Source organism: Salvelinus fontinalis, chromosome 8, assembly GCF_029448725.1.
Source record: "Salvelinus fontinalis isolate EN_2023a chromosome 8, ASM2944872v1, whole genome shotgun sequence".
Lineage (NCBI taxonomy): Eukaryota > Metazoa > Chordata > Actinopteri > Salmoniformes > Salmonidae > Salvelinus > Salvelinus fontinalis.
Genome location: NC_074672.1, coordinates 8,224,831 through 8,250,022, shown reverse-complemented (window position 1 = coordinate 8,250,022; position 25,192 = coordinate 8,224,831). Strand labels below are relative to the sequence as shown.

General features: G+C 42.7%; 1 protein-coding gene across 3 annotated transcripts in view; it reads left to right on the top strand.

The window, feature by feature from the left end:
• Positions 1–20,586, top strand: part of LOC129860462 (DENN domain-containing protein 2D-like) — a 37,345-nt gene extending 16,759 nt beyond the window's left edge. For 2 of the 3 annotated variants that reach the window (XM_055930860.1, XM_055930858.1), the window contains exons 2-15: positions 5,278–5,337; positions 5,993–6,091; positions 8,862–9,031; positions 9,647–9,759; positions 9,864–9,933; positions 10,050–10,127; positions 11,129–11,269; positions 14,207–14,355; positions 14,465–14,636; positions 15,223–15,273; positions 17,687–17,768; positions 18,670–18,915; positions 19,115–19,185; positions 20,085–20,586. In XM_055930860.1, coding sequence (XP_055786835.1) covers positions 5,278–5,337; positions 5,993–6,091; positions 8,862–9,031; positions 9,647–9,759; positions 9,864–9,933; positions 10,050–10,127; positions 11,129–11,269; positions 14,207–14,355; positions 14,465–14,636; positions 15,223–15,273; positions 17,687–17,768; positions 18,670–18,915; positions 19,115–19,185 — 1,502 coding nt within the window. In that variant the 3' untranslated portion in view covers positions 20,085–20,586. The remainder of the gene's footprint in view (positions 1–5,277; positions 5,338–5,992; positions 6,092–8,861; positions 9,032–9,646; positions 9,760–9,863; positions 9,934–10,049; positions 10,128–11,128; positions 11,270–14,206; positions 14,356–14,464; positions 14,637–15,222; positions 15,274–17,686; positions 17,769–18,669; positions 18,916–19,114; positions 19,186–20,084) is intronic. The other variant, XM_055930859.1, reaches the window with a different exon arrangement.
• Positions 20,587–25,192: the final 4,606 nt, after the last annotated feature.

Genomic DNA, 25,192 nt, shown 5'->3' with positions numbered 1-25,192 from the left:
CGGGGGCATTGTCATTCTGAAACAGGAAAGGGCCTTCCCCAAACCGTTGCCACAAAGTTGGAAGCACAGAATCTTCTAGAATGTCATTGTATGATGTAGCACTGGAACTAAGGGCCTAGCCTGACCCATGAAAACAGCCCCAGACCATTATTCATCCTCCAAACTTTTAGTTGGCACTATGCAGTCGGGCAGGTAGCGTTCTCCTAGCATCCACCAAACCCAGATTTGTCCATCGGACTGACAGATTGTGAAGCGTGATTCATCATATCGGGGGTTCCCGAGTGGCGCAGCGGTTTAAGGCACTGCATCTTAGTGCAAGAGGCGTCACTACAGTCCCTGGTTCGAATACAGACTGTTTCACATCCGGCCATGATTGGAAGTCCCATAGGGCGGCCAGTGTCATCCGGGTTTGGCTGGGATAGGCCGCCATTGTAAATAATAATTTGTTCTTAACCTTTTATTTAACGAGACAAGTCAGCTAAATAAAATCATTCCAGAGAACAGACCGAGTTATGTGTTGTGAAGCTAGCCACAATAAGGATTAGTCACAATTGTGGAATTTGCGGTTTGCCTTCAAAATAAGTGTCAGTGATGCAAATTCTAAAAGAATATGCCATGCTTTTATTCTGAAAGCTAACCGCAAAGTTCACTTGTGGCTAATCCTTATTATTGCTAACTTCAGATGGATCCGACCACAATTAATCAAACAAGAACTGTCTTATAAATTAAGGTTATTTTAGATGACACCTAGCTATATAGTTAGCTAGCTAACTATAGCTACTGAAACAGATTGTTGTGTTACACGTCAAATAGTGTTATTTTGACGTATCTTTTTTGACACGCAAAGACCCAAACGGCATTCCATAGAAATCCAGGTTGAGAATGAAACGAACAAAACAGCACAGAAAGTAAGTTGAAGAAATAGGTTTTGATTATGTTTTACTGGTAATGGGGACATGCGTAAATGCCAACAAAATAACTTTTTGGGTAGTGTGGTGTGACCTTTTTATATTAACTAGGCAAGTCAGTAAAGAACAAATGCTTATTTACAATGACGTCCTGGACGACGCTGGGCCAATTGTGCGCCGCCCTATGGGACTCCCAATCACGGCCGGATGTGATACAGCCTGGATTCAAACCAGGGACTGTTGTGACGCCTCTTGCACTGAGATGCAGTGCCTTAGACCGCTGCATGTGTGTAACTATTTAACTGTACTAGAATGCTTAAAAGGCCACAAAAATGTAAAATATCGGTGTAGTTTTTTTTGGCAAGGAAAATATTGGATATCGGTATCGGCCAAAAATGTCATCGTTCATCACTAGTCATGACAGTACATTTCTGAAACCGCAGAACCTAAACCATGAAGCACTGACTTTAGCGTTCTATCATGGTCATATTTCAAGTGCAATAATACGTTAGTACATTTACATACAGATAAAGGTTTAACGAGTGTGTGTGTGAGAGAGAAAGCGAGTGTGTGTGTGAGAGAGAAAGCAAGTGTGTGTGTGAGAGAGAAAGCAAGTGTGTGTGTGAGAGAGAAAGCGAGTGTGTGTGTGAGAGAGAAAGCGAGTGTGTGTGTGAGAGAGAAAGCGAGTGTGTGTGTGTGAGAGAGAAAGCGAGTGTGTGTGTGAGAGAGAAAGCGAGTGTGTGTGTGAGAGAGAAAGCGAGTGTGTGTGTGTGTGTGTGAGAGAGCAAGCGAGTGTGTGTGTGTGTGTGTGTGAGAGAGCAAGCGAGTGTGTGTGTGTGAGAAAGCAAGCGAGTGTGTGTGTGTGTGTGAGAGAGCAAGCGAGTGTGTGTGTGTGAGAGAGCAAGCGAGTGTGTGTGTGTGAGAGAGCAAGCGAGTGTGTGTGTGTGTGAGAGAGCAAGCGAGTGTGTGTGTGTGTGTGTGAGAGAGCAAGCGAGTGTGTGTGTGTGAGAGAGCAAGCGAGTGTGTGTGTGTGTGAGAGAGCAAGCGAGTGTGTGTGTGTGTGAGAGAGCAAGCGAGTGTGTGTGTGTGTGTGAGAGCAAGCGAGTGTGTGTGTGTGTGAGAGCAAGCGAGTGTGTGTGTGTGAGAGCAAGCGAGTGTGTGTGTGTGAGAGCAAGCGAGTGTGTGTGTGTGAGAGCAAGCGAGTGTGTGTGTGTGAGAGCAAGCGAGTGTGTGTGTGTGAGAGCAAGCGAGTGTGTGTGTGTGTGAGAGCAAGCGAGTGTGTGTGTGTGTGAGAGCAAGCGAGTGTGTGTGTGTGTGAGAGCAAGCGAGTGTGTGTGTGTGTGAGAGCAAGCGAGTGTGTGTGTGTGTGAGAGCAAGCGAGTGTGTGTGTGTGAGAGCAAGCGAGTGTGTGTGTGTGAGAGCAAGCGAGTGTGTGTGTGTGTGAGAGCAAGCGAGTGTGTGTGTGTGTGAGAGCAAGCGAGTGTGTGTGTGTGTGAGAGCAAGCGAGTGTGTGTGTGAGAGCAAGCGAGTGTGTGTGTGTGTGTGAGAGCAAGCGAGTGTGTGTGTGTGTGTGAGAGCAAGCGAGTGTGTGTGTGTGTGAGAGCAAGCGAGTGTGTGTGTGTGAGAGAGCAAGCGAGTGTGTGTGTGTGTGTGAGAGAGCAAGCGAGTGTGTGTGTGTGTGTGTGAGAGAGCAAGCGAGTGTGTGTGTGTGTGAGAGAGAAAGCGAGTGTGTGTGTGTGAGAGAGAAAGCGAGTGTGTGTGTGTGTGAGAGAGCAAGCGAGTGTGTGTGTGTGTGTGTGAGAGAGAGCAAGCGAGTGTGTGTGTGTGTGTGTGTGAGAGAGCAAGCGAGTGTGTGTGTGTGTGTGTGAGAGAGCAAGCGAGTGTGTGTGTGTGTGAGAGAGCAAGCGAGTGTGTGTGTGTGAGAGAGCAAGCGAGTGTGTGTGTGTGTGTGTGTGTGTGAGAGAGCAAGCGAGTGTGTGTGTGTGTGAGAGAGCAAGCGAGTGTGTGTGTGTGTGTGTGTGAGAGAGCAAGCGAGTGTGTGTGAGAGAGCAAGCGAGTGTGTGTGTGTGTGTGAGAGAGCAAGCGAGTGTGTGTGTGTGTGTGAGAGAGCAAGCGAGTGTGTGTGTGTGAGAGAGAGCAAGCGAGTGAGAGGGAGCCTTGCCAGAATGAGAAGCTACCAATCCCTAATTGGATTGAGTTGAGGCTTGCTGGCTTTCAAGAGAAGATAATGTAACATGTTATGTAACATGAAGGGCAGGCAGCACACCCTGTGATAGAGAATGACTTCTTTACACCTACGCAGTATGTAAGCCTTGCTGTTCTCATGTTCTTCTAGCTGCCCTGCCATCGGGCATTGACATCAGCTATCAGCCATTGAATGAATGGTTCCTTTGAAATTAAAGCTGCTATACTGCCCTTGTTGTGTCACTTCCAATGGCAGCATCCAAGCTCAATAATTGCTGATTCTCAATTCTTGATGGCTGACGCGTGTATTAATTCCGTATTGTGATATTGGCTGACGCGTGTATTAATTACGTATTGTGAATTCAAATAATGATAAATTAAGTTGATTTGTTGCATATACACCACTTGTTATTTTACAAAAATGTATGAAGTCAAATAGCTACTAGCTAGCAGACACTTGCTAGCTACATTTGTATAATTGTTTTATGCTTTTGAATGTTTGTTATACTAGCTGTTTAGTATTTTATAATCTTTATTTGACAAAAATACTGCTAGCGATACGTGGTACCGCAATGTGCGAGTGACAAACTGGACAGTACTTTTCCTGAATGAATGTTCATTGATACATCAGTTTTTTAGTGGTGTCTGCTCTGCTAGAAATTTGATCAGTTGAAACATTAACCCTTTGTACCATACCCTGTTAACTCCTCTGAGACATGATTTTACTGTAATAATGTGTTTCGGTGTCCATATGACCTATTTTTTTTTAATTTATTCTGTTGGACCAAACCTCAAATGCAAATTGCCAGTCGAAACCGCTTGTCAGAGACTACGAAGTGATCATCTTTTTTTTCATCTTTTTGTGTTTTGATAGGGAGGGGCTTGGTGTGTATGTAACCATAGAGAAAGAGGCAACGCAAGAGGTTTCCCTCTCGCCAAAATCTGTCCAAAGTAAACCCAATACATTTCTAAGCGCTTATTTTGAAACTAAGCTTGCCTTCCCGCTTTTGGGACAATGACTCCTATCTTACACCATGCCCAAACCGGTTGGGCGCGCCATCTTGCGCAAATTGATTTTGTCCCACACCAAACGCGATCACGACACTCAGGTTGAAATATCAAAAACAAACTCTGAACCAATTATATTAATTTGGGGACAGGTTGAAAAGCATAAAATATTTATGGAAATGTAGCTAGCTAGCTTGCAGTTGCTAGCTAATTAGTTCTGGGACATAAACGTTGAGTTGTTATTTTACCTGAAATGCACCAAGTCCTCTATTCTGTCAATTAATCCACACATAAAATGGTCAACCAAATTGTTCCTAGTCATCTCCTCCTTCCAGTCTTTAAAAAAAAAAGTGGACTTTATATGGCGATTGGCATCTAACTTTCATATGGTGTATTACCACGATCGACCGACCTCAGTTCATCTTTCAATCACCCACGTGGGTATATCCAATGAAGAGATGGCACGTGGGTATCTGCTTCTATAAACCAATGAGGAGATAGGAGAGGCAGGACTTGTACCGGGTTCAGCATCACAAATAGAACTGACTTATATTTTAGCGCTTGGCAACGCAGATGCTTGTTGGCGCGCAATGATTGAATAACATGCATGTGTACATTTATTTGGCGCAAGCATTGCATGAGCATCTCGTCATTATAATACTGATCTCTGGTGTAACCTGGAAGGTGCACAGAAAGAGCTAACAAGATGGAAAAGACATGAGAACAATCGTACATAAACGCTCATAAAAATACAAAAAAAAATTGATTCTGTGTTACAGGCATTTTTTAATATAGTGCAAAAACATACATTCAAATGAATCAAATTCGATTTATTTCCCAGCCCTAGCTGAACTGTGCATGTTTTGTCCTCTTGTTTCCACAGTGCTAAACCATAATGGTGAGCATGGAAATTAAATTGGACACATGTTCAGTCATTTTGGTTGACTGCAACACTGTAGTGTCCGTTTAATGGTTTAACTGTTACACACACACTAGGTAATGTCATTGGTGGACAATTTATCAACTGGCAAACCATGTGGTCATTTTGGCCATAAGCCAGCCTATGTATTGCTCTGGACAGTTTTGTTGGTTCAGTATGTTTCAATAAGGTGGAACCTCTGACATTGTGGGAACTTTATGACAACCCAGTTTCACAGAATGACTTTCTCCTGAACAGGTGAGCAACCTCAAGGCGCTGCCAATGGGAAAGAGAAAGACGCCCCATCATGTGACCTCAGTGAGTAGTTACAGTAGGCCTTATTGGGCACAGTACACATTTTTCACTTTGACTCTACCTATAGCTCTAGCAGTGTGTTCCATGGCTTTGTTTGGCCCAGGAGCCTTGTAACCATAAAAGCATACTGTTAACCAAATAACGGTATCAAAAGTTTAAAGGGAAAATACACACATTAGAGATAATGTAATGACTCTCCACAGGTGCCTCCAGTGTTTTCTTGTTTGAGCGTAGATTAGTTCGCTGATGACTAACCTATGAGCAAGGTCAGAGCACAGAATTGCAATCTTCTACTTTGGCTGTTTCCATTGTTGTACATTTTATGATTTCACATTGTTTGAAGTGGTCCATATATCCCTAATGTGTTATAAGCACATCAGTCACAGGGTCCTTGTTTTTCATCTGGTCAATCCCAAGGCAGATGAATGTAAGGTTTAGGTGCCAAAGCTCCTGTAACAGGTTAACGTGTTGGTCATGTTCAATAGGGCACTCCAAATATATATATTTTTTTATACACGTTTTGCAACAGAAAAATAAGCGTTTCTTATTAAACAAGTCCAGCTAGTCCCTCCCGGTTTCAGTTCATTTCGTTTCATTTGGTAACATGACCCTTGTGTTGGAGTTACTAATCATCTGTTGGTCCGGTGGTCCCCTCTAGGAACTGTCCAGCCTAGTGAGGATGAGGAGGTTGAGAGAGGTGCCCTCAAGAGGCTCAGCACAATGTGGTCTTCATTCCGGGGCAAACTCAACAGAGGTCGTGAGTATAAGGCCTTAAAACACTCCAAAAAAGCCGATGCCGATTTAAATAATATATAATAATAGAAAATTAAAATAAATATGTATTTGTAATAATGACAATTACAACAATACTGAATGAACACTTATTTTAACTTAATATAATACATCAATAAAATCAATTTAGCCTCAAATAAATAATGAAACATGTTCAATTTGGTTTAAATAATGCAAAATTAAAGTGTTGGAGAAGAAAGTAAAAGTGCAATATGTGCCATTTTAAAAACAGCTAACGTTTAAGTTCCTTGCTCAGAACATGAGAACATATGAAAGCTGGTGGTTCCTTTTAACATGAGTCTTCAATATTTCCAGGTAAGAAGTTTTAGGTTGTAGTTATAGGAATTATAGGACTATTTCTCTCTATACAATTTGTATTTCATATACCTTTGACTATTGGATGTTCTTATAGGCACTTTAGTATTGCAAGTGTAACAGTATAGCTTCCGTCCCTCTCCTCGCCCCTACCAGGAACCAGGAACACATCGACAACAGCCACCCTCGAAGCAGCATTACCCATGCAGAGCAAGGGGAACAACCACTCCAAGTCTGACGTTGACGTTTGAAACGCTATTAGCGCGCACACCGCTAACTAGCTAGCCATTTCACATCGGTTACACCAGCCTAATCTCTGGAGTTGATAGGCTTGAAGTCATAAACAGCTCAATGCTTGAAGCACAGCGAAGAGCTGCTGGCAAAACGCACGAAAGTGCTGTTTGAATGAATGCTTATGAGCCTGCTGGTGCCTACCATCGCTCAGTCAGACTGCTCTATCAAATCATAGACTTAATTATAACATAATAACACACAGAAATACGAGCCTTAGGTCATTAATATGGTCGAATCCGGAAACTATCATCTCGAAAACAAGACGTTTATTCTTTCAGTGAAATACGGAACCGTTCCGTATTTTATCTAACGGGTGGCATCCATAAGTCTAAATATTCCTGTTACATTGCACAACCTTCAATGTTATGTCATAATGACGTAAAATTCTGGCTAATTTAAGCGGCCCAAACTGTTGCATATACTCTGACTCTGCGTGCAATGAACGCAAGAGAAGTGACACAATTTGACCTGGCTAATATTGCCTGCTAACCTAGATTTCTTTTAGCTAAATATGCAGGTTTAAAAATATATACTTCTGTGCATTGATTTTAAGAAATGCATTGGTGTTTATGGTTAGGTATAGTCGTGCAACGGTTGTGCTTTTTTCGCAAATGCGCTTTTGTTAAATCATCCCCCGTTTGAAGTTGGCTGTCTTTGTTAGGAAGAAATAGTCTTCACTGTTCGCAACGAGTCATGTTAGCAGGCAATATTAACTAAATATCGCAGGTTTAAAAAATATATACTTGTGTATTGATTTTAAGAAAGGCATTGATGTTTATGGTTAGGTACACATTGGAGCAACGACAGTCCTTTTTCGCGAATACGCACCGCATCGATTTTATGCAACGCAGGACACGCTAGATAAACTAGTAATATCATCAACCATGTGTAGTTATAACTAGTGATTATGATTGATTGATTGTTTTTTTTATAAGATAAGTTTAATGCTAGCTAGCAACTTACCTTCTTACTGCATTCGCGTAACAGGCAGTCTCCTTGTGGAGTGCAATGTAATCAGGTGGTTAGAGAGTTGGACTAGTTAACTGTAAGGTTGGAAGATTGAATCCCCGAGCTGACAAGGTAAAAATCTAATTCTGCCCCTGAACAAGGCAGTTAACCCACTGTTCCTAGGCCATCATTGAAAATAAGAATGTGTTCTTAACTGACTTGCCTAGTTAAATAAAGGATAAATAAAGGTGTTAAAAAAAATTCGGCCAAATCGGTGTCCAAAAATACCGATTTGCGATTGTTATGAAGACTTGAAATCGGCCCTAATTAATCGGCCTAGTTTCTAGTCATCTCTCCTCCTTCCAGGCTTTTTATTGATGAACTTATATGGTGATCTAAACTTTCATAGTATTACCACGATAACCGGCAAAACAGTTTGTCTTTCAATCACCCACATGGTTATAACCAATGAGGAGATGGCACGTGGGTACCTGCTTCTATAAACCAATGAGGAGATGAGAGAGGCAGGACTTTCAGTGCGATCTGCGTCAGAAATAGTTATGATTTCTATTTTAGCCCTTGGCAACGCAGATGCTCATTGGCGCGCGTGAGCAGTGTGGGTGCAATAATTGAATAACATGGATTTCTAAATTTATCTTGCGACGCTCGCGCATGCGACGCTCGCGCATACGACGTGTCCGGTCTGGTCAGCATGTTATGGATGTGGTAGGTACTGTAGCTAGTCCTTTGCACTACTGTGTAGCACCCACTTGGGAGATGTCACGGCAGCCGCTGGCGCCAGAAAGCCTACGGCAGTGGAGAACATCGCAGTGTTAGGCATTGGTAATCATCAAAGTAGTCCTGATCTCTACGGGACTATCTCCGCAATCCTCTCACTGCACTTCTCCACTGCCGTTGAAGCCGATGTCCGCATTCTAACCAAAACAGCTCCCAGTTCCAGCAAGCTAGCATACACTTTTCAACATCGCAGTGTTATACAACCTGGACAAATCAGATTATTAATCAATTCTTATTTAACTATCAAAAACAAAGTGGATAAAAAGACAAACTACTAAATGTTAATAAGTTTAGCTGCCATTAAGCCACAAGGGTACCATTTTAAAATATGTTACTATATAGTAAGCTTCTGCTTACACATGACAATGTTGTCGCTGCAGGGGTGAAGGAGCCATGTCAGGAGTCTCTGGATTCAGCTCCGGTGGACACCACAGCCAGGGAGCAGCGCTACATGAGCGGGCAGTACTTCTTTGAGTACCTGGTGGTGGTCAGCCTCAAGAAGTCCAAAGAGGGGGCCTACGAGCCGCAGATCACCTACCAGTTTCCCAAGGTGAGTCCGCTAGTTGGACACACTGCATGTCTCCAAAAAGAGATATGAAGGAAAAATGTGAAGAAATTAAAAGTGCAATGGAAGTCCTTGAAGATTAAAAGGGAGGTAGGAGACAATAGTTCAGGTAGGCATTCAGCAAGAAAAGTAGGAGGGTTGCTAAACATCGAAGACAGGCATCCAAAAAATAAAAGCATTCAGACCCCTTGACTATTTCTACATTTTGTTACGTCACAGCCTTATTCTAAAATGGATTCAATATTTTTTTCTGTGGGGCCTTCTATAGACCGGTGTGTGCCTTTCCCCAAAAAAAGTCCAATGAATTGAATTTACCACAGGTGGACTCAAGTTCTAGAAACATCTCAATGATTATCAATGGCAACAGGATGCACCTGAGCTCAATTTCTAGTCATAGTAAATGGTCTGAATACTTATGTAAATAAGGTCGTTTTTATTTTATACATTTTTTTTGATTTGCGAAAAATTCAAAAGTTGTTTTCGCTTTCACATTATGGCGTGTTGTGTGTAGATTGTTACGTTACAGCCTTTTCCTCAAAGTGGAAAAAGGGAAGGGGTCTGAATACTTTCCAACTCTCGCTCTCTTTCTCTCTCTCTCAGAGGGATGGGATGGTGAGATTCCAAAGAGAGGAGGAGGAGAAGACCCTGAAGGCAATCACGCTCTTCTGTTTCCCAGAGGGGATCAGCTGGGCTCCCCTAACAGAGTACCACAGGTAACGCTGCACCTGATATGAATGTCCATCATTTTTCCTAGTGGGAAAGCTGGGTGTGTTACTGATAATCAAATATAAATACTCTCTTTCACACACTTCTCTAGTGAGACATTCTCCTTTGTCTTGACTGAGATCGATGGCAGCAGAAGGAATGGATACTGCAGAAGGCTACTGGTAAGTTTCACTTTGGTTTTTCACGTCAGATGCTCTACTTTTTAAGATTTATTAGAGTGTGACATGTCTCCTTATTCCTCTCTCCCTCTGTCTGTTTCTCCATTGTTTTCGTCTAGCCCCACGGCAACGGAGCGCGCCCCCCCGAAGCCTTCTGCATCATTAGCAGCCTGGCTTGTTTCGGACTCTTCTCCAAGGTAACCCGCTCAAAGGTTATTGGCTTTCGGCTGTCAACGAGTGTTTTGCACAGAGACTGCAGCATGGATGAGTGGAACTGGGCAGATCCCTGGGTGTATCGATGCTTACTCAGATTTCACCATTTAAAGGGATATAGGCCACTTTTTTGTGTGTTTTTGAACTGATACAATCAATTTCCATACACTGCTACATGCTCCAAAAATGCTAGCCAGGAGATTCTGGCCATTGCTAAATATCCAGCGAACAAACTTAAAAGCAGTTTGGACGAGACGACAACACTGTAGGTAAGTCGGTAAAATAAGTTAATAACTATCCCTTTAAAGCTACTAAGACCAAGGTAGTTCTCACCTTATCACAGTTTTGTGGAAATCCTTTGGACATGTCAACAGCTATAACCTCCCCTATCGGAAAAAATAAAAAGATACCCTTCCACTTAAGTAGAACTGGATGTGATGGGCACCTCTCGCAATTCTGACAACTGTTCATACCTTTATTCAGTCGTGTGTGTGAAATTGGACTGCGTTACTGTGTTTATGTAACGATGTGTTATGGTACGAGACAATTACCTTGATGTATGAGCCTATTAGATTGGTATGGGGGTTTTGAAATGTCCTAGACCGTGTACGGTTCGTATGTTCTCCCTCTTTGTGGGACTTTATCATTAGCCCCTGTCTGTGGTCAAAGTTGAAGTAGCTGATTTAAAAAAAAACTCATTTTTCAGTGGTGCACCTAATCTTTTGACATGAATATTGACACACACCACCACTACACTATCACTTAGGCTAGTGGGAATACTAAGCCCCACAGTTTACTTCCTCATACACTTATTACTGCTGCACCATTCATTGTGGTTTCTGTTGGTTTTGTGAAGGGCTTGAAGTTCACCCACTGAAATGTGCACTAAGGAAATGTGTGTGTAGGGTAATTGTTATTATTCCAGTGGTGCACAATCCAATGACGATATCTGAGTTGGAATATTCCTGTCGGTCTTCTGGTGCAGATCTTTGACGAGGTGGAGAAGCGACACCAGATCTCCATGGCGATGATTTACCCGTTTATGCAGAGCCTTAGGGAGGCAGCGTTCCCCGCCCCAGGCAACACTGTCAAGATCAAGAGCTTCATTCCCGACAAGGGCACCGAGGTTAGCACCCTGACTTAGTAATGTGACTAAGTTAGTATAACACAAGACGATTTCGACCATCTCAGATTGTCGAAATCATTTCTTTAGTTAGAAACCGATGATTAGCATTCCTGAAACATTACCATGTTGAAATATAATTTGATCTCTAGCATCCAATTTGGACCATAATTATTTCTAAGACATGAGGAATCCAATGAAATACTCAAAAGCCACCGACGGAGCACCTACACGCCAATCCCACCCTAACCAGGATGCAATATAATTTCTCTGTCTGACCATTAGTATGGCGCTGAGGCTCGAACTATTGCTTCTTTATCCTATGTAATGTATTCCCTGTGAATGGGATGGGTTTTTTTCACCTGATTGAAGTCCCTTTCATTATTTACCAAAAATGAGTGTGAAAGTACCAGATTTTTCCCGCTACATGTCGCTCTTCCTGCTACTGCCAAGGCCATTTATCAATTATTCTGGTCTCGTTTAATAATTTTAATCACAACATTTTCATGCAACCTTGGGTAGAAAACCAATAGCTTTTGCTGATGGTGAAAATAAATAGTGTGGTCATTCTCACAATTCAAGCCAGTCTTCCATGAAAGCAATTCAGTTTGGATTAGTTTGTCCTTCTCTTAGGTTTAATCTGTGTCCAGGAAACGGACACTCTGTGTGGTTTATTCTCTTCAAAAAAAGGTCTGGATTAGTTAGACAATTCCTGGTGAACAAGCAAACCATTAGGCTACCGCAGTTCTAATGGTTTCAATGTTATGGTCTTCAATGGTAAAAGTCCCAAACACACTGTCTGGTGTTGTGTTTAATGGTAAATATCACTAATCATATTACATATAAAGATGTTTTCTAGTAATTGTATTGAAAAACATATGACTGCCACGCAATGGTTTATAATTGTATTTTATTAGTTGTCACAACATTTTAGTCATAGCCCATTTCTCCATCAAAGTTTTGGGCATGTAGGAAAAGTCTTCATATGAGAATTGCACCATAGGGACAGCCCTCAGAGCTGCCATTTGTTGGACTATTCAAGTAGAGTTGGGTTGAAGCATTAGGTTTCTAAGAGAAGGACTTGCTTTCAGGAGAATGTATAAAAGGAACCGCAGCATCTAGTGGGCAAAACCTGGGGGCGTATTCATTACGCCGATTCTGTTGCAAAATGTTTCTTAAACGGAACAGGGAGGGACCTACCTGAATTTGTCCAATATAAACTCTTGTTTTGCTCTGTTCACTTCCGTTTGGTTCTCAAACGGTGAATGGTTTCCGTAATGGATACACCCCTGGTACTTTCACACTAATTTATGGTAAATAAACGACTTCAATGGCTAACAGGGGGGGGGGAACAGAATCACAGGGAATACATTGAATGGGTGAGTTAGCAAAACTCCAAGCCGCAGCTCCATACTACTTCTCAGATATAGAGAACTGATACTGTATACTGGTTGTTGGGGTGGGGTTTAGGAGGTCCATGTGTGACTATTTTATTGGATTCATCATGTCTACCCGATGGTAGGATGATGTTAGGTCCAAATTGTATGTTGGGTACTATATTTGTTGAATATTGTGTGAGTCCTATAAAAGGGCCAAATTGGGTGCAATAAATTAGATTCACATTTTCCTTTCAACAAAATGTTTTATGGCTTGCTGAAATGACATGGAATGACTCCATGGTCTTCCTTGAGACCTGGGTGGTATTCATTAGGGCACATCATAACAAAACATTAGAATGATGGGAATAATTGGTTGTAATTCATTGTAATGAAAACCAGAATACACAGTTCCAAAAGTTGAGAAATGTCCACATTGATTGGTGACAAGCAATATGGTGTAAACCTACTCAGGCCCGGTCACCAATCTGATCATCCAGGCCAGGAGAAAAGAGTTTCTGGATGAGGGGTACTCCTCTTCCAAGCTACAGGAAGTAAAAAATAAAGCACACAGCTGGAGATCTAGGAGACACAACGCTAACAGGATGCACAAAGACAGTTGGACGGGGACACACACACACACAGCTAGTGAAAAAGGAGACCATGCCAGCAGGTGGAGATGCATTGACAGAAAAGGAAATCCATTTAGCTTGGAATAATGCTGGTAAGAAAAGAGATGCACTAGGGCAGAGGTGACACACACAGCCAACATGAAAATAGGAACATCAATACCTGCAAGAATAGTGGACATTTGTGTACACACATTCCACAGTGTGTATGTTTAGTCATTTGCATTCATTTTGGATAACCCCAAGTTACTGTTCTGGCACCATTGGGGAAAGTGTGGTACATGACTGGTTAAACAAAACATCTGTGTGGTCTATACACACATGCAGCACTGATGTGTGTGGGGTGCTGTGTCTGATCCTGCCCTCTTACTCAATGTTCCCCCAGGGATAAAATCCCACTAACACCAATCCCATCCTGCAACATTCCATCTTTCAGGTCCTTTTTTCACAATTAACCCCCACACACACTCTAGTTGTTGCTGTATTGTATCTGTACGTTTAGGTATGATTACTTTAGTAAACTGCAATATATTTCAGCAAGTACACTCATTATGAAATATTGAAGCTGAACTATGCCTCTGAAAAATCAACTGTGCCGCAGATGTGGCTGGGACATGCTTTCAATGGTACTATTGTAGTTAATTAGGAGGGTACTCCGACTAGGACTTAAACCCTGTCCCCTGTGACTGCCATGCCAAAATCTTTGCCATTATACCAAGAGTTAAGCCATGCTTATCAAGAGGCTGAACTATCTCGAGGTAAAGTTGTTCCCCGCTTGCTCGCATTACAAAAAACTAAAGAAATCCATTCAACAATAAATCAACTTTGTATTACCTTACTGTATGTAACACGTTGGTGACGATGGGGACATTTACTGTATATAACATGTGGGTCACAGTATTAACGTGTAGATAAGAGTTGACTGTCTCCTCCAGATCATCAGTCTGACGCGGCCGGTGGACTCGTGGCTGGAGCACGTGGACTTCCGCACGCTCTTCCGTTGCTTGACCAATGAGGAGGTGGTGCTGGTGTTCGCTGCCGCCGTTATGGAGCGACGCATCGTCTTCATAGCCGTGGAGCTCAGGTACCGTGCACACACCATTATTTTAGTCGTCTCAGACACGCATGCGTCAACTTCGTCAATTGAGAGCTTAACTTCTCACACACACTGAATAAGTCTGACCCCTCCCCAGCACCCTGTCCCAGGTGATCCACGCTGTGGCCGCCCTCCTCTATCCATTCACCTGGCAACACACCTTCATCTCCATAGTCCCTGAGATCCTCATCGACGTTGTTATGGCCCCCACCCCCTACCTGCTGGGAGTGCAGAAGCGGCTAATGGAACAGGTCACAGACCAGACCGACGTGAGTCACACACACCCAACCCCCCCCCCCCCCCCCCCCCATTAGCCTCGGACACCCAGATCATGTACATTCCGAAAGCCATGGGAACCTGTCAGCAGGAAGACTCTAACCAGGGGTAAAGTATGGTAGAGACTTTGAATAGTAGAAGGATGGCCCCCTGAGACTACAGCAATGTTAGCACCAGAAAAACGTTAAACATTAGAGCTGCTAATGTGGACCTTTCAGAAACAACCCATTATCCCTAGGCACTTGGATAGGTATAAGCAATATGGCAAAGTCTGCTAGCCTCTCTGTTAAAGCACAGGAACTTCCAAGGTGGTAGGGGCTAAGGGGTTGTTCCTGGATCAGAGCCACGGTCTATCTCAATGCATCTTTCCTTGCCGCCTCAATGTATTGGAGGAGGTCAAAGGTCCCTCCCCTCAGGCCTTCTCCTCCAATGCGTTTTGATGAGGTGAAGATGCGAAGAATCAAGGATAGATGATTTGAGAGCCCCTGAATGACTGGATGGAACGTTTGGGAGTCTAGTTGTAATAGTGATGGATTGGTGTTGAAATACTCATTGTAGGCTCTGTTTTCCCTAACACAGCTGCTTGTGGTGGACTTGTCAGAGGATAGGAAGGACACTTTCCTAGTTCAAGTAAGTGTCTGAAAGATCTGTCCTGTGGTGTCTAAAGAGTGGAACGAATGGCCTACGTTTACAGACACAATTAAGTATCACATTTACTTGAACGCATGCTTTTGAATTTAAATTATTTTTTTCACTGTTTTGCACTTACACATGCACTATGCAAAAATCGCTCCACCATTTCCTGGGTGCTAAAATTCTAATAGTTTGCCTAATTTCAGTTTGTGACAAGACAAGCAAGTATAGTGTAGAGCAGGAATGGGGCCCCTCTTTTGAAGGTCCTCAGATATACAGTCAAACGTTTGGCACTTACTCATTTTTTTTACTATTTTCTACTGTAGAATAATAGTGAAGACATCAAAACTATGAAATAACACATGGAATCATGTAGTAACCAAAAATGTGTTAAACAAATCAAAATATATTTGAAATTCTTCAAAGTAGCCACCCTTTGCCTAGATGACAGCGTTGCACACTCCTGGTATTCTCTCAACCAGCTTCATGAGGTAGTCACCTAGAATTTGTGTAATTTCTTTCCTTAATGTGTTTGAGCCAGTCAATTGTTGTGTTGTGACAAGGTAGGGGTGTTTAACAGAAGATAGTCCCATTTGGTAAAAGATCAAGTTCATATTATGACAAGAACAGCTCAAATAATCAGAAATGATAGTCCATTACTTTTACATGAAGGTCAGTCAATCTGGAAAATTAAGTACTTTGAAAGTTTCAAGTGCAGTCGCAAAAACCAAGTGCTATGATGAAACTGGCTCTCATGAGGACTGCCACGGGAAAGGAAGACACAGAGGATAAGTTCATTCGAGTTACCATCCTCAGAATGGATGGTAAGTTCAAGTAACAGACATCTCAACATCAACTGTTCAGAGGAGACTGCATGAATCAGGCCTTCGTGGTTGAATTGCAGCAAAGAAACCACTACTGAAGGACACCAATAAGAAGATACTTGCTTGGGCCAAGAAACTCGAGCAATGGACCTTAGACTGGTGGAAATCTGAGTCCAATTTTGAGATTTTTGGTTCCAACCGCCGTGTCTTTGTAAGACGCAGAGTAGGTGAACGGATGATCGCTGCATGTGTGGTTCCCACCGTGAAGCATGAAGGGGGAGGTGTGATGGGGTGCTTTGCTGGTGACACTCAGTGATTTATTTGCAATGCACACTTAACCAGCATTGCTACCACAGTATTCTGCAGCGATACACCATCCCATCTGGTTTACACTTAGTCCCACTATCATTTAATTTTCAACAGGACAATGACCCAAAACACGCCTCCAGGCTGTGTAAGGGCTATTTGAACAAGTAGGAGAGTGATGGAGTGTTGCATCAGATGACCTGGCCTCCACAATCACCCAACCTGAAATCAAATGAAAAGCAGCCAACAAGTGCTCAGCATATGTGGGAACTCCAAAACTGTTGGAAAATCAATCCAAGTGAAGCTGGTTAAGAGAATGCCAAGTGTGCAAAGGGTTGCTACTTTGAAGAATCTCATATATAAAATATATTTTGATTTAACACATTTTTGGTTATTTCATAGTTTTGATGTCTTCACTATTATTTAACAATGTAGAAAATTGTGAAAGAAGAACCTACTCATTCAAGGGTTTGAGTCAACTTTTTACTGGTACTGTATATATATTTTTTTAACTTGGTGGGGTCTTCACTTACTGTTGCAAGTTAGAATACACAAGGTGCAATTTTTTTACTTGGTTGTGCATCAGTAGTTTTTCTCTTATGTCAGTCAGTCACTGAAAGTCACTCAGTTAGCCCATGTCAGCTAACATTGTTTTAATTGGCCTCTAGACTAACTTAACAATTATCTAGACTTAGTAATTGTAGTTGAATCACCGGCCGGGGGGCCCCCATTGTTTTTGTTAGACAGTCTTACTCAGATTTCATATTCAAAACTTCAAACATTTCTCTCCACCCTTGGCAAAATGTGTTCAATGGTAGGAAATTGGCTGTAAAACAGCTAATTTTCTTCCCCCACCCCATGGCAAAATATGTAGAATTGCTGCAAACGTGCTTAGAAACTAACATTTTCTTTATGCCCCATGGCAAAATGTGTAGAATTGCATGATATTAACTCTAAAACAAAAATAAATTATCTGCTTTCGAATATATTTTCTATAACCAAAAATATAGTATTTTCAGCTGTTTGAAGCTGGTGTACAAAACCGAAAAGTTAAAAGACACAAACAAAACTTAAGAACGGGAAGCAGAGAAATAACGCACAAAGAAACCGATTTACCGCTTCCTAGACTTTCTTTCAATGAGCGACAGACCTATAACTCACATTTCTATGTGAATTTGGTCCGGTCGCCCAAAAAGTTACATATTGCAGCTTTAAAACTATGGGGGGAAATTATTTTTTTGCTTTGTCATACCATTGAATATGGTTCATCTGTTTCATAGATCGGGGATGAGAAGTCTATTCTGCCCCCTAAGCTTCAAGATGAAATACTGCAGGCACTAAGAAACAGGAAAGAAAAAGCCAGTGAGTATTTTCATATAAAAAAGCTGTTTATCCAAAATGCAAATGAGTTGTTGCATGGGGTATTCTTTCACGAAGTGTCCAGAGATTATCGCACTTTTGCACCTGCAGTACCACATCAGGTGTTCAGATAGACATACTTTGATTACACAATTAAAATGTGATATGAATACATGCTTTTTTTATTAACTGTAACCTTTGAAAATACAGGTAACTGCCAAAATAAATGAAGAACTTGAGTAAATGAGGGATACAAAGTATATTTAAAGTAGGTGCTTCCACACAGGTGTGGTCCCTTTTGTTATTTAAGCAATTAAAACATCCCATCATGCTTAGGGGTCATGTATAAAAATGTCCAGTTGCCCATTATTTTGGCTACCATGGTTAGAAGAGATCTGTGACTTTTTGAGAGGTCTCAAAGGAGCATAGGGGGTTTAAAGTTTGTGTTTCAGTCACTAGATCACGACCCAATTGAACACTTCTGGGAGATTCTAGAGTGGCGCTTTGCACCACCATCAACAAAACACTAAATTATGGAATTTCTCATGGACGAATAGAGTTCCAGACACGTGCAGAATCTATGCCAAGGTGCATTGAAGCTTTTCTGGTGGCTCGTGGTGCCCCAACGCCCTATTAAGACACTTTGTCTTTACGTTGGTGTATCCTTTATTTTGGCAGTTGCCTGTAGATTGCTTTATGCTTTCTTTGATCTTTTCAAAGTAATGAGCGGTTAAGGAAAATTAGCATGTGTCATCATAGTAACACAAACTGGTGGAAGGTCAACGTGATGCCTTACTGTGTTACTAGAGATCCAGAGTGTTATGGCTCATGAGCACTCTCAAATGACACCCCGCTGAGGAGCCACCTGGACCGTTTGTGTGTGTGTGTACCATTTCCCCCTCAGCCGTGGAGGAGCTGAACAGGGTGGTCTCGGAAGCCTTCCTGCCCTTCTTCGTGAAGACTGTCGGCCATTTTGCTTTGTACGTGACGCGGAACAGCAGTGGCCAGCCGGGGGTGTTCCAGAGCAGAGCCTTCTACAAGGCCATCAAGTCCAACACCACGCGGCACTTTGTCAAGAAATTCCTCCAGACCCAGATGTTTGACCTGTTTATCCAGGAGGTGGAGCAGCAGCCAGCAAGCCCCCAGCAAGGTGCTTGTACGAGTTTTTTTTATTTAGTTACAAAAAAATGTTTATTTACATACTTACATAACAGTATTTGAAAGATGCTTACTTATGTGTTAGAAGCCATTTCTGAAGTTGTTTACCATGGTAATGAAGCCAGCTTGTTCCTGGGGTATATGTTTGCTTATCATAAAGGAGTAAATTAATCTACTCTTTTTTCCCCCAGGAATTTTCCACAAAAAGATTGTTGAATACCAGGAACAGAAGAGAAAAGAGAAGGCGAAGAAGAGACACTAAGTATGAATACACTGTAAACGAGGCCATGCTATTACATTTACATTTGAGTCATTTAGCAGACGCTCTTATCCAGAGCGACTTAGTTTGTGCATTCATCTTAAGATACATGTGGTTGTCCCACCTAGCTATCTCTGTCATAGTAAGGGCATTCTAGTAGCCACCAGCAAAGGCAGTGGTAGTATGGGGGTGGGGGAGCTTTGACTGGGCTGAGAGGGACGTGGTAGGAAGGAGTCCTCGGGTTGGAGTGTAGGGTTTGAGCATAGCCTAATGGTCGGGAGGGGCAGTTCCTCTTGCTGCAAGTACCATGGTCTTGTAGTGGAGGTAAACTTCAACTGGAAGCCAGTGGCGTGTGCAGGGTGACATGGGTGAACTTGGGAAGGGTGTACATCATGCAGTGTTCGGGGTAGGTTGCAGGTGTTTGATGGCACAAGCGGGGAACACAGCCAACAGTGCGTTGCAGTAGTCCAGACAGGAGATGACAAGTGCCTGGATTAGCACCTGGCCCCCTTCCTGCGTGAGCTAGGGTCGTACTCTACGGATGTTGTAGAGCATGAATCTACAGGAACAAGACACTGCTTGGATGTTTGCAGAGAACGACAGGGTGTTGTCCAGGGTCACACCAAGGTTCTTTGCACTCCGGGCGGGGGACACCGTGGAGTTGTCAACCATGAAAGGAGAGGTCTTGAGCGGGAAGGTCTTCCCTGGTAGGAAGAGCAGCTCCGTCTTGTTGAGCTTGAGGTGATGGTGTGTGTATATAATGGATTTACTGTACATGTGTGATATCTAGATTTTTACAGATGTAGATGTAAATATTGGAAGTGAATAGTGTAGTTTACTGTATATAAAAAATGTGTTTTACTATTGTATTTTATTTTTCCTATTTTTCTCACCAATTTCAGTCTTCTCTCATCGATGCAACTCCAATGGGTTTGGGAGAGGCGGAGTCATGCATCCTCCGAAACATGACCCGTCTGACGGCGCTCCTTAACACCAGCCAGCTTAACCCGGAAGCCAGCTGCACCAATGTGTCAGAGGAAACACCGCCCAACTGGCGACCGGGATCAGTCTGCTGGCACGCCACAAGAAGTCACTAGAGCGCGATGAGCCAAGTAGAGCCCCCCGTGCCAAACCCTCCCCTAAACCTGATGACGCTGGGCCAATTGTGAGCTGTCCTATGGGACTCCCGGCCACGGCCAGTTGTGGCACAGCCCCTCGGGAGGCCTAGTTTATTTATTTATCTGTATGTGAGCAAGAATATGTGAGAGGGGTTGGGGTAACAGTGAGTATTTTCTATGTGCTACTACTGTATAAAATGATACACTGAACAAAAATATAAACGCAGCATGTAATCTGTTGGTCCCATGTTTCATGAGCTGAAATAAAAAAGCAGAAATTATTTAATTGTGAGTTAGCCTACAGTACATTATAGTGAATTTGTATTTTGAACAGCCTAGTAATAAGGAATTTTTTATATTTTCATAATTAATAGACTGACACATTAACTTTAGCTACAGAATATCTCACCACCTTGCATATCTATCTCCTCCCCTCTTGCCTTCATTCCTTTCTACAGCGTGTCGAGAGGGGCTGTCAACAGCTTAATGAAAGATGTTTTGTTGTGAAAACATGTTCCCGAACAGACTTCACTTTGTTTCCCAAATTAAGCACTGGGTAACTGCAGGAACAGGGCTGGAGAGACCATGGCATACAGAGTTTGGGAGGCATAGCACTTGTAACCGCTAACCGGAGTAGCCTACCCCACATGGGATATACAGGTGGGAAAGTGGCCTCCATTCGCTATTCGAGTCCCTATGGATGACATGTCTTTATCCTCTTGCCCCTGTTCCTGCCCGTTTGATAATGGGCCATTCTGGATCTAAACAAAGTTAACATATTAGTAAAGGCAAGATTAAACTGAGAATATTCTGATGTGTGAAATAATGATCGCTGGAGAGAACAGCATGTTCTCAAATCATTCATAGCTTATAGTTGCAGCATGCAGCCCATAAGTCTTTCCATTTCTAAGGCATATTCACAGGTTTGTATCATTCACAACTAAGTTGCCAACAACAACAAAAAAATGCATATAGGATTTGTTTCAAATGCTAACTTTTACGCTCAACATAGCCACTTCATATGCGCACCAAAGGCATTTTGAGCCCCCACCTGTTTAGCTAAAAAAGCAATATACAGTTGAAGTCGGAAGTTTACATACACCTTACAGGCTGACCACACCGCTCGCGTCGCAAAATAAATGTAGAAATCCATGTTATTCAATTATTGCACGAGCCAACAAGCATCTGCGTTGCCAAGGGCTAAATAGAAGTAATTCCTATTTCTGACGCAGATCGCGCTGCAAGTCCTGCCTCTCCCATCTCATTGGTTTATAGAAGCAGGTACCATCGTGCCATCTCCTCATTGGTCATACCCACATGGGAAAGGCTAACTGTTTTGCCGGTCGTCGTGGTAATACTATGAAAGTTTAGATACCAATCACCATATAAGTTAAGATGAACAGGCCTGGAAGGAGGAGAGATGACTAGAAAGGATTCGGTTGACCGTTTTATGTGTGGATTAATTGTCAGAGTAGAGGACCTTGTGCATTTCAGGTAAAATAACAACTCATCGTTTATATCCCAGGACAAATTAGCTAGCAACAGCAAGCTAGCTAAATAGGACAAATTAGCACTCAAGTGCAAGCTAACTAGCTAAATTGCCATAAATATGAAATGCTTTTCGACCTGTCCCCAAATTAATGTAATTGGTTCAGAATTTGTATTGATATTTTAACCTGTGTTTCGTGATTGCGTTTGGTGTAGTGGGACAAAATATATTTATGCACGATGACTCACGCGCGCCATCGGTTTGGGTTCTGTGTTAGCCAACTACATTTAAACTCAGTTTCACAATTCCTGACATTTAATCCTAGTAAAAATGCCCTGTCTTAGGTCAGTTAGGATCACCACTATTTTAAGAATGTGAAATGTCAGAATAATAGTAGAGATTTATTTCAGCTTTTATTTATTTCATCACATTCCCAGTGGGTCAGGAGTTTACATACTAGTTGAGTGTATTTGGTAGCATTGCCTTTAAATTGTTTAACTTGGGTCAAACATTTCAGGTAGCCTTCCACAAGCTTCCCACAATAAGTTGGGTGAATTTTGGATGGCCTTTGTGATAGCCACTCCAATATCTTGACTTTGTTGTCCTTAAGCCATTTTGCCACAACTTTGGAAGGATGCTTGGGGTCATTGTCCATTTGGAAGACCCATTTGCTACCAAGCTTTAACTTCCTGACTGATGTCTTGATGTTGCTTCAATATATCCACATAATTTTCCTACCTCATGATGCCATCTATTTTGTGAAGTGCACCGGCCCCTCCTGCAGCAAAGCACCCCCACAACATGACGCTGCCACCCCCGTGCTTCATGGTTTGGATGGTGTTCTTCGGGCTTGCAAGCCTCCCCCTTTTTCCTCCAAACAAAACAATGGTTTTATTTTTATTTCATCAGACCAGAGGAAATTTCACAAAAAAGTACAATCTTGTCCCCATGTGCAGTTGCAAACCGTAGTCTGGCTTTTTTATGGCGGTTTTGGAGCAGTGGCTTCTTCCTTGCTGAGCGGCCTTTCAGGTTATATGGATATAGATACTTTTCTACCTGTTTCCTCCAGCATCTTCACAAGGTCCTTTGCTGTTCTGGGATTGATTTTCACTTTTCACACACAAGTACATTCATCTCTAGGAGACAGAATGCATCTCCTTCCTGAGCGGTATGACGGCTGCGGTGTCCCATGGTTTTTATACTTGCGTACTATTGTTTGTACAGATGAACGTGGTATCTTCAGGCGTTTGGAAATTGCTCCCAAGGATGAACCAGACTTGTGGAGATCTACAATTTTTTATTTCTTAGATCTTGGCTGATTTCTTTTGGTTTTCCCATGTCAAGCAAAGAGTTGCTGAGTTTGAAGGTAGGCCTTGAAATGCATCCACAGGTGCACCTTCAATTGACTAAAATGATGTCAATTAGCCTATCAGAAGCTTCTAAAGCCATGATGTCATTTTTTGCAATTTCCCAAGCTGTTTAAAGGCACAGTCAACTTAGTGTATGTAAAGTTCTGACCCACTGGAATTGTGATACAGTGATTTATAAGTGAAATCATCTGTAAACAATTATTGGATAAAATACGTGTGTCAATAACAAAGTTGATGTCATAACCGATTTATAGTTTGTTAACAAGAAATTTGTGGAGTGTTTGAAAAATGAGTTTTAATGAGTCCATCCTAAGTGTCTGTAAACTTTCGACTTCAACTTTGTGTATGTGTATATACACTGCTCAAATAAATAAAGGGAACACTAAAATAACACATCCTAGATCTGAATGAATGAAATATTCTTATTAAAAACTTTTTTCTTTACATAGCTGAATGTGCTGACAACAAAATCACACAAAAATGATCAATGGAAATCAAATTTATCAACCCATGGAGGTCTGGATTTGGAGTCACACTCAAAATTAAAGTGGAAAACCACACTACAGGCTGATCCAACTTTGATGTAATGTCCTTAAAACAAGTCAAAATGAGGCTCAGTAGTGTGTGGGGCCTCCACGTGCCTGTATGACCTCCCTACAACGCCTGGGCATGCTCCTGATGAGGTGGCGGATGGTCTCCTGAGGGATCTTCTCCCAGACCTGGACTAAAGCAGCCGCCAACTCCTGGACAGTCTGTGGTGCAACGTGGCGTTGGTGGATGGAGCGAGACATGATGTCCCAGATGTGCTCAATTGGATTCAGGTCTGGGGAACGGGCGGGCCAGTCCATAGCATCAATGCCTTCCTCTTGCAGGAACTGCTGACACACTCCAGCCACATGAGGTCTAGCATTGTCTTGCATTAGGAGGAACCCAGGGCCAACCGCACCAGCATATGGTCTCACAAGGGGTCTGAGGATCTCATCTCGGTACCTAATGGCAGTCAGGCTACCTCTGGCGAGCACATGGAGGGCTGTGCGGCCCCCCAAAGAAATGCCACCCCACACCATGACTGACCCACCACCAAACCGGTCATGCTGGAGGATGTTGCAGGCAGCAGAACGTTCTCCACGGCGTCTCCAGACTCTGTCACGTCTGTCACATGTGCTCAGTGTGAACCTGCTTTCATCTGTGAAGAGCACAGGGCGCCAGTGGCGAATTTGCCAATCTTGGTGTTCTCTGGCAAATGTGAAACGTCCTGCACGGTGTTGGGCTGTAAGCACAACCCCCACCTGTGGACGTCGGGCCCTCATACCACCCTCATGGAGTCTGTTTCTGACCGTTTGAGCAGACACATGCACATTTGTGGCCTGCTGGAGGTAATTTTGCAGGGCTCTGGCAGTGCTCCTCCTGCTCCTCATTGCACAAAGACGGAGGTAGCGGTCCTGCTGCTGGGTTGTTGCCCTCCTACGGCCTCCTCCACGTCTCCTGATGTACTGGCCTGTCTCCTGGTAGCGCCTCCATGCTCTGGACACTACGCTGACAGACACAGCAAACCTTTTTGCCACAGATCGCATTGATGTGCCATCCTGGATGAACTGCACTACCTGAGCCACTTGTGTGGGTTGTAGACTCCGTCTCATGCTACCACTAGAGTGAGAGAACCGCCAGCCTTCAAAAGTGACCAAAACATCAGCCAGGAAGCATAGGAACTGAGAAGTGGTCTGTGATCACCACCTGCAGAATCACTCCTTTTTTGGGGGTGTCTTGCTAATTGCCTATAATTTCCACCTTTTGTCTATTCCATTTGCACAACAGCATGTGAAATTTATTGTCAATCAGTGTTGCTTCCTAAGTGGACAGTTTGATTTCACAGAAGTGTGATTGACTTGGAGTTACATTGTGTTGTTTAAGTGTTCCCTTTATTTTTTTGAGCAGTGTATAAAAGTATGAATCATTTAAAATGTCTTATATTAAGCAAACCAGATGGTGCCATTATCTTTTTTTAAATTAATTTACGGGAAGTCAGGGGCTAT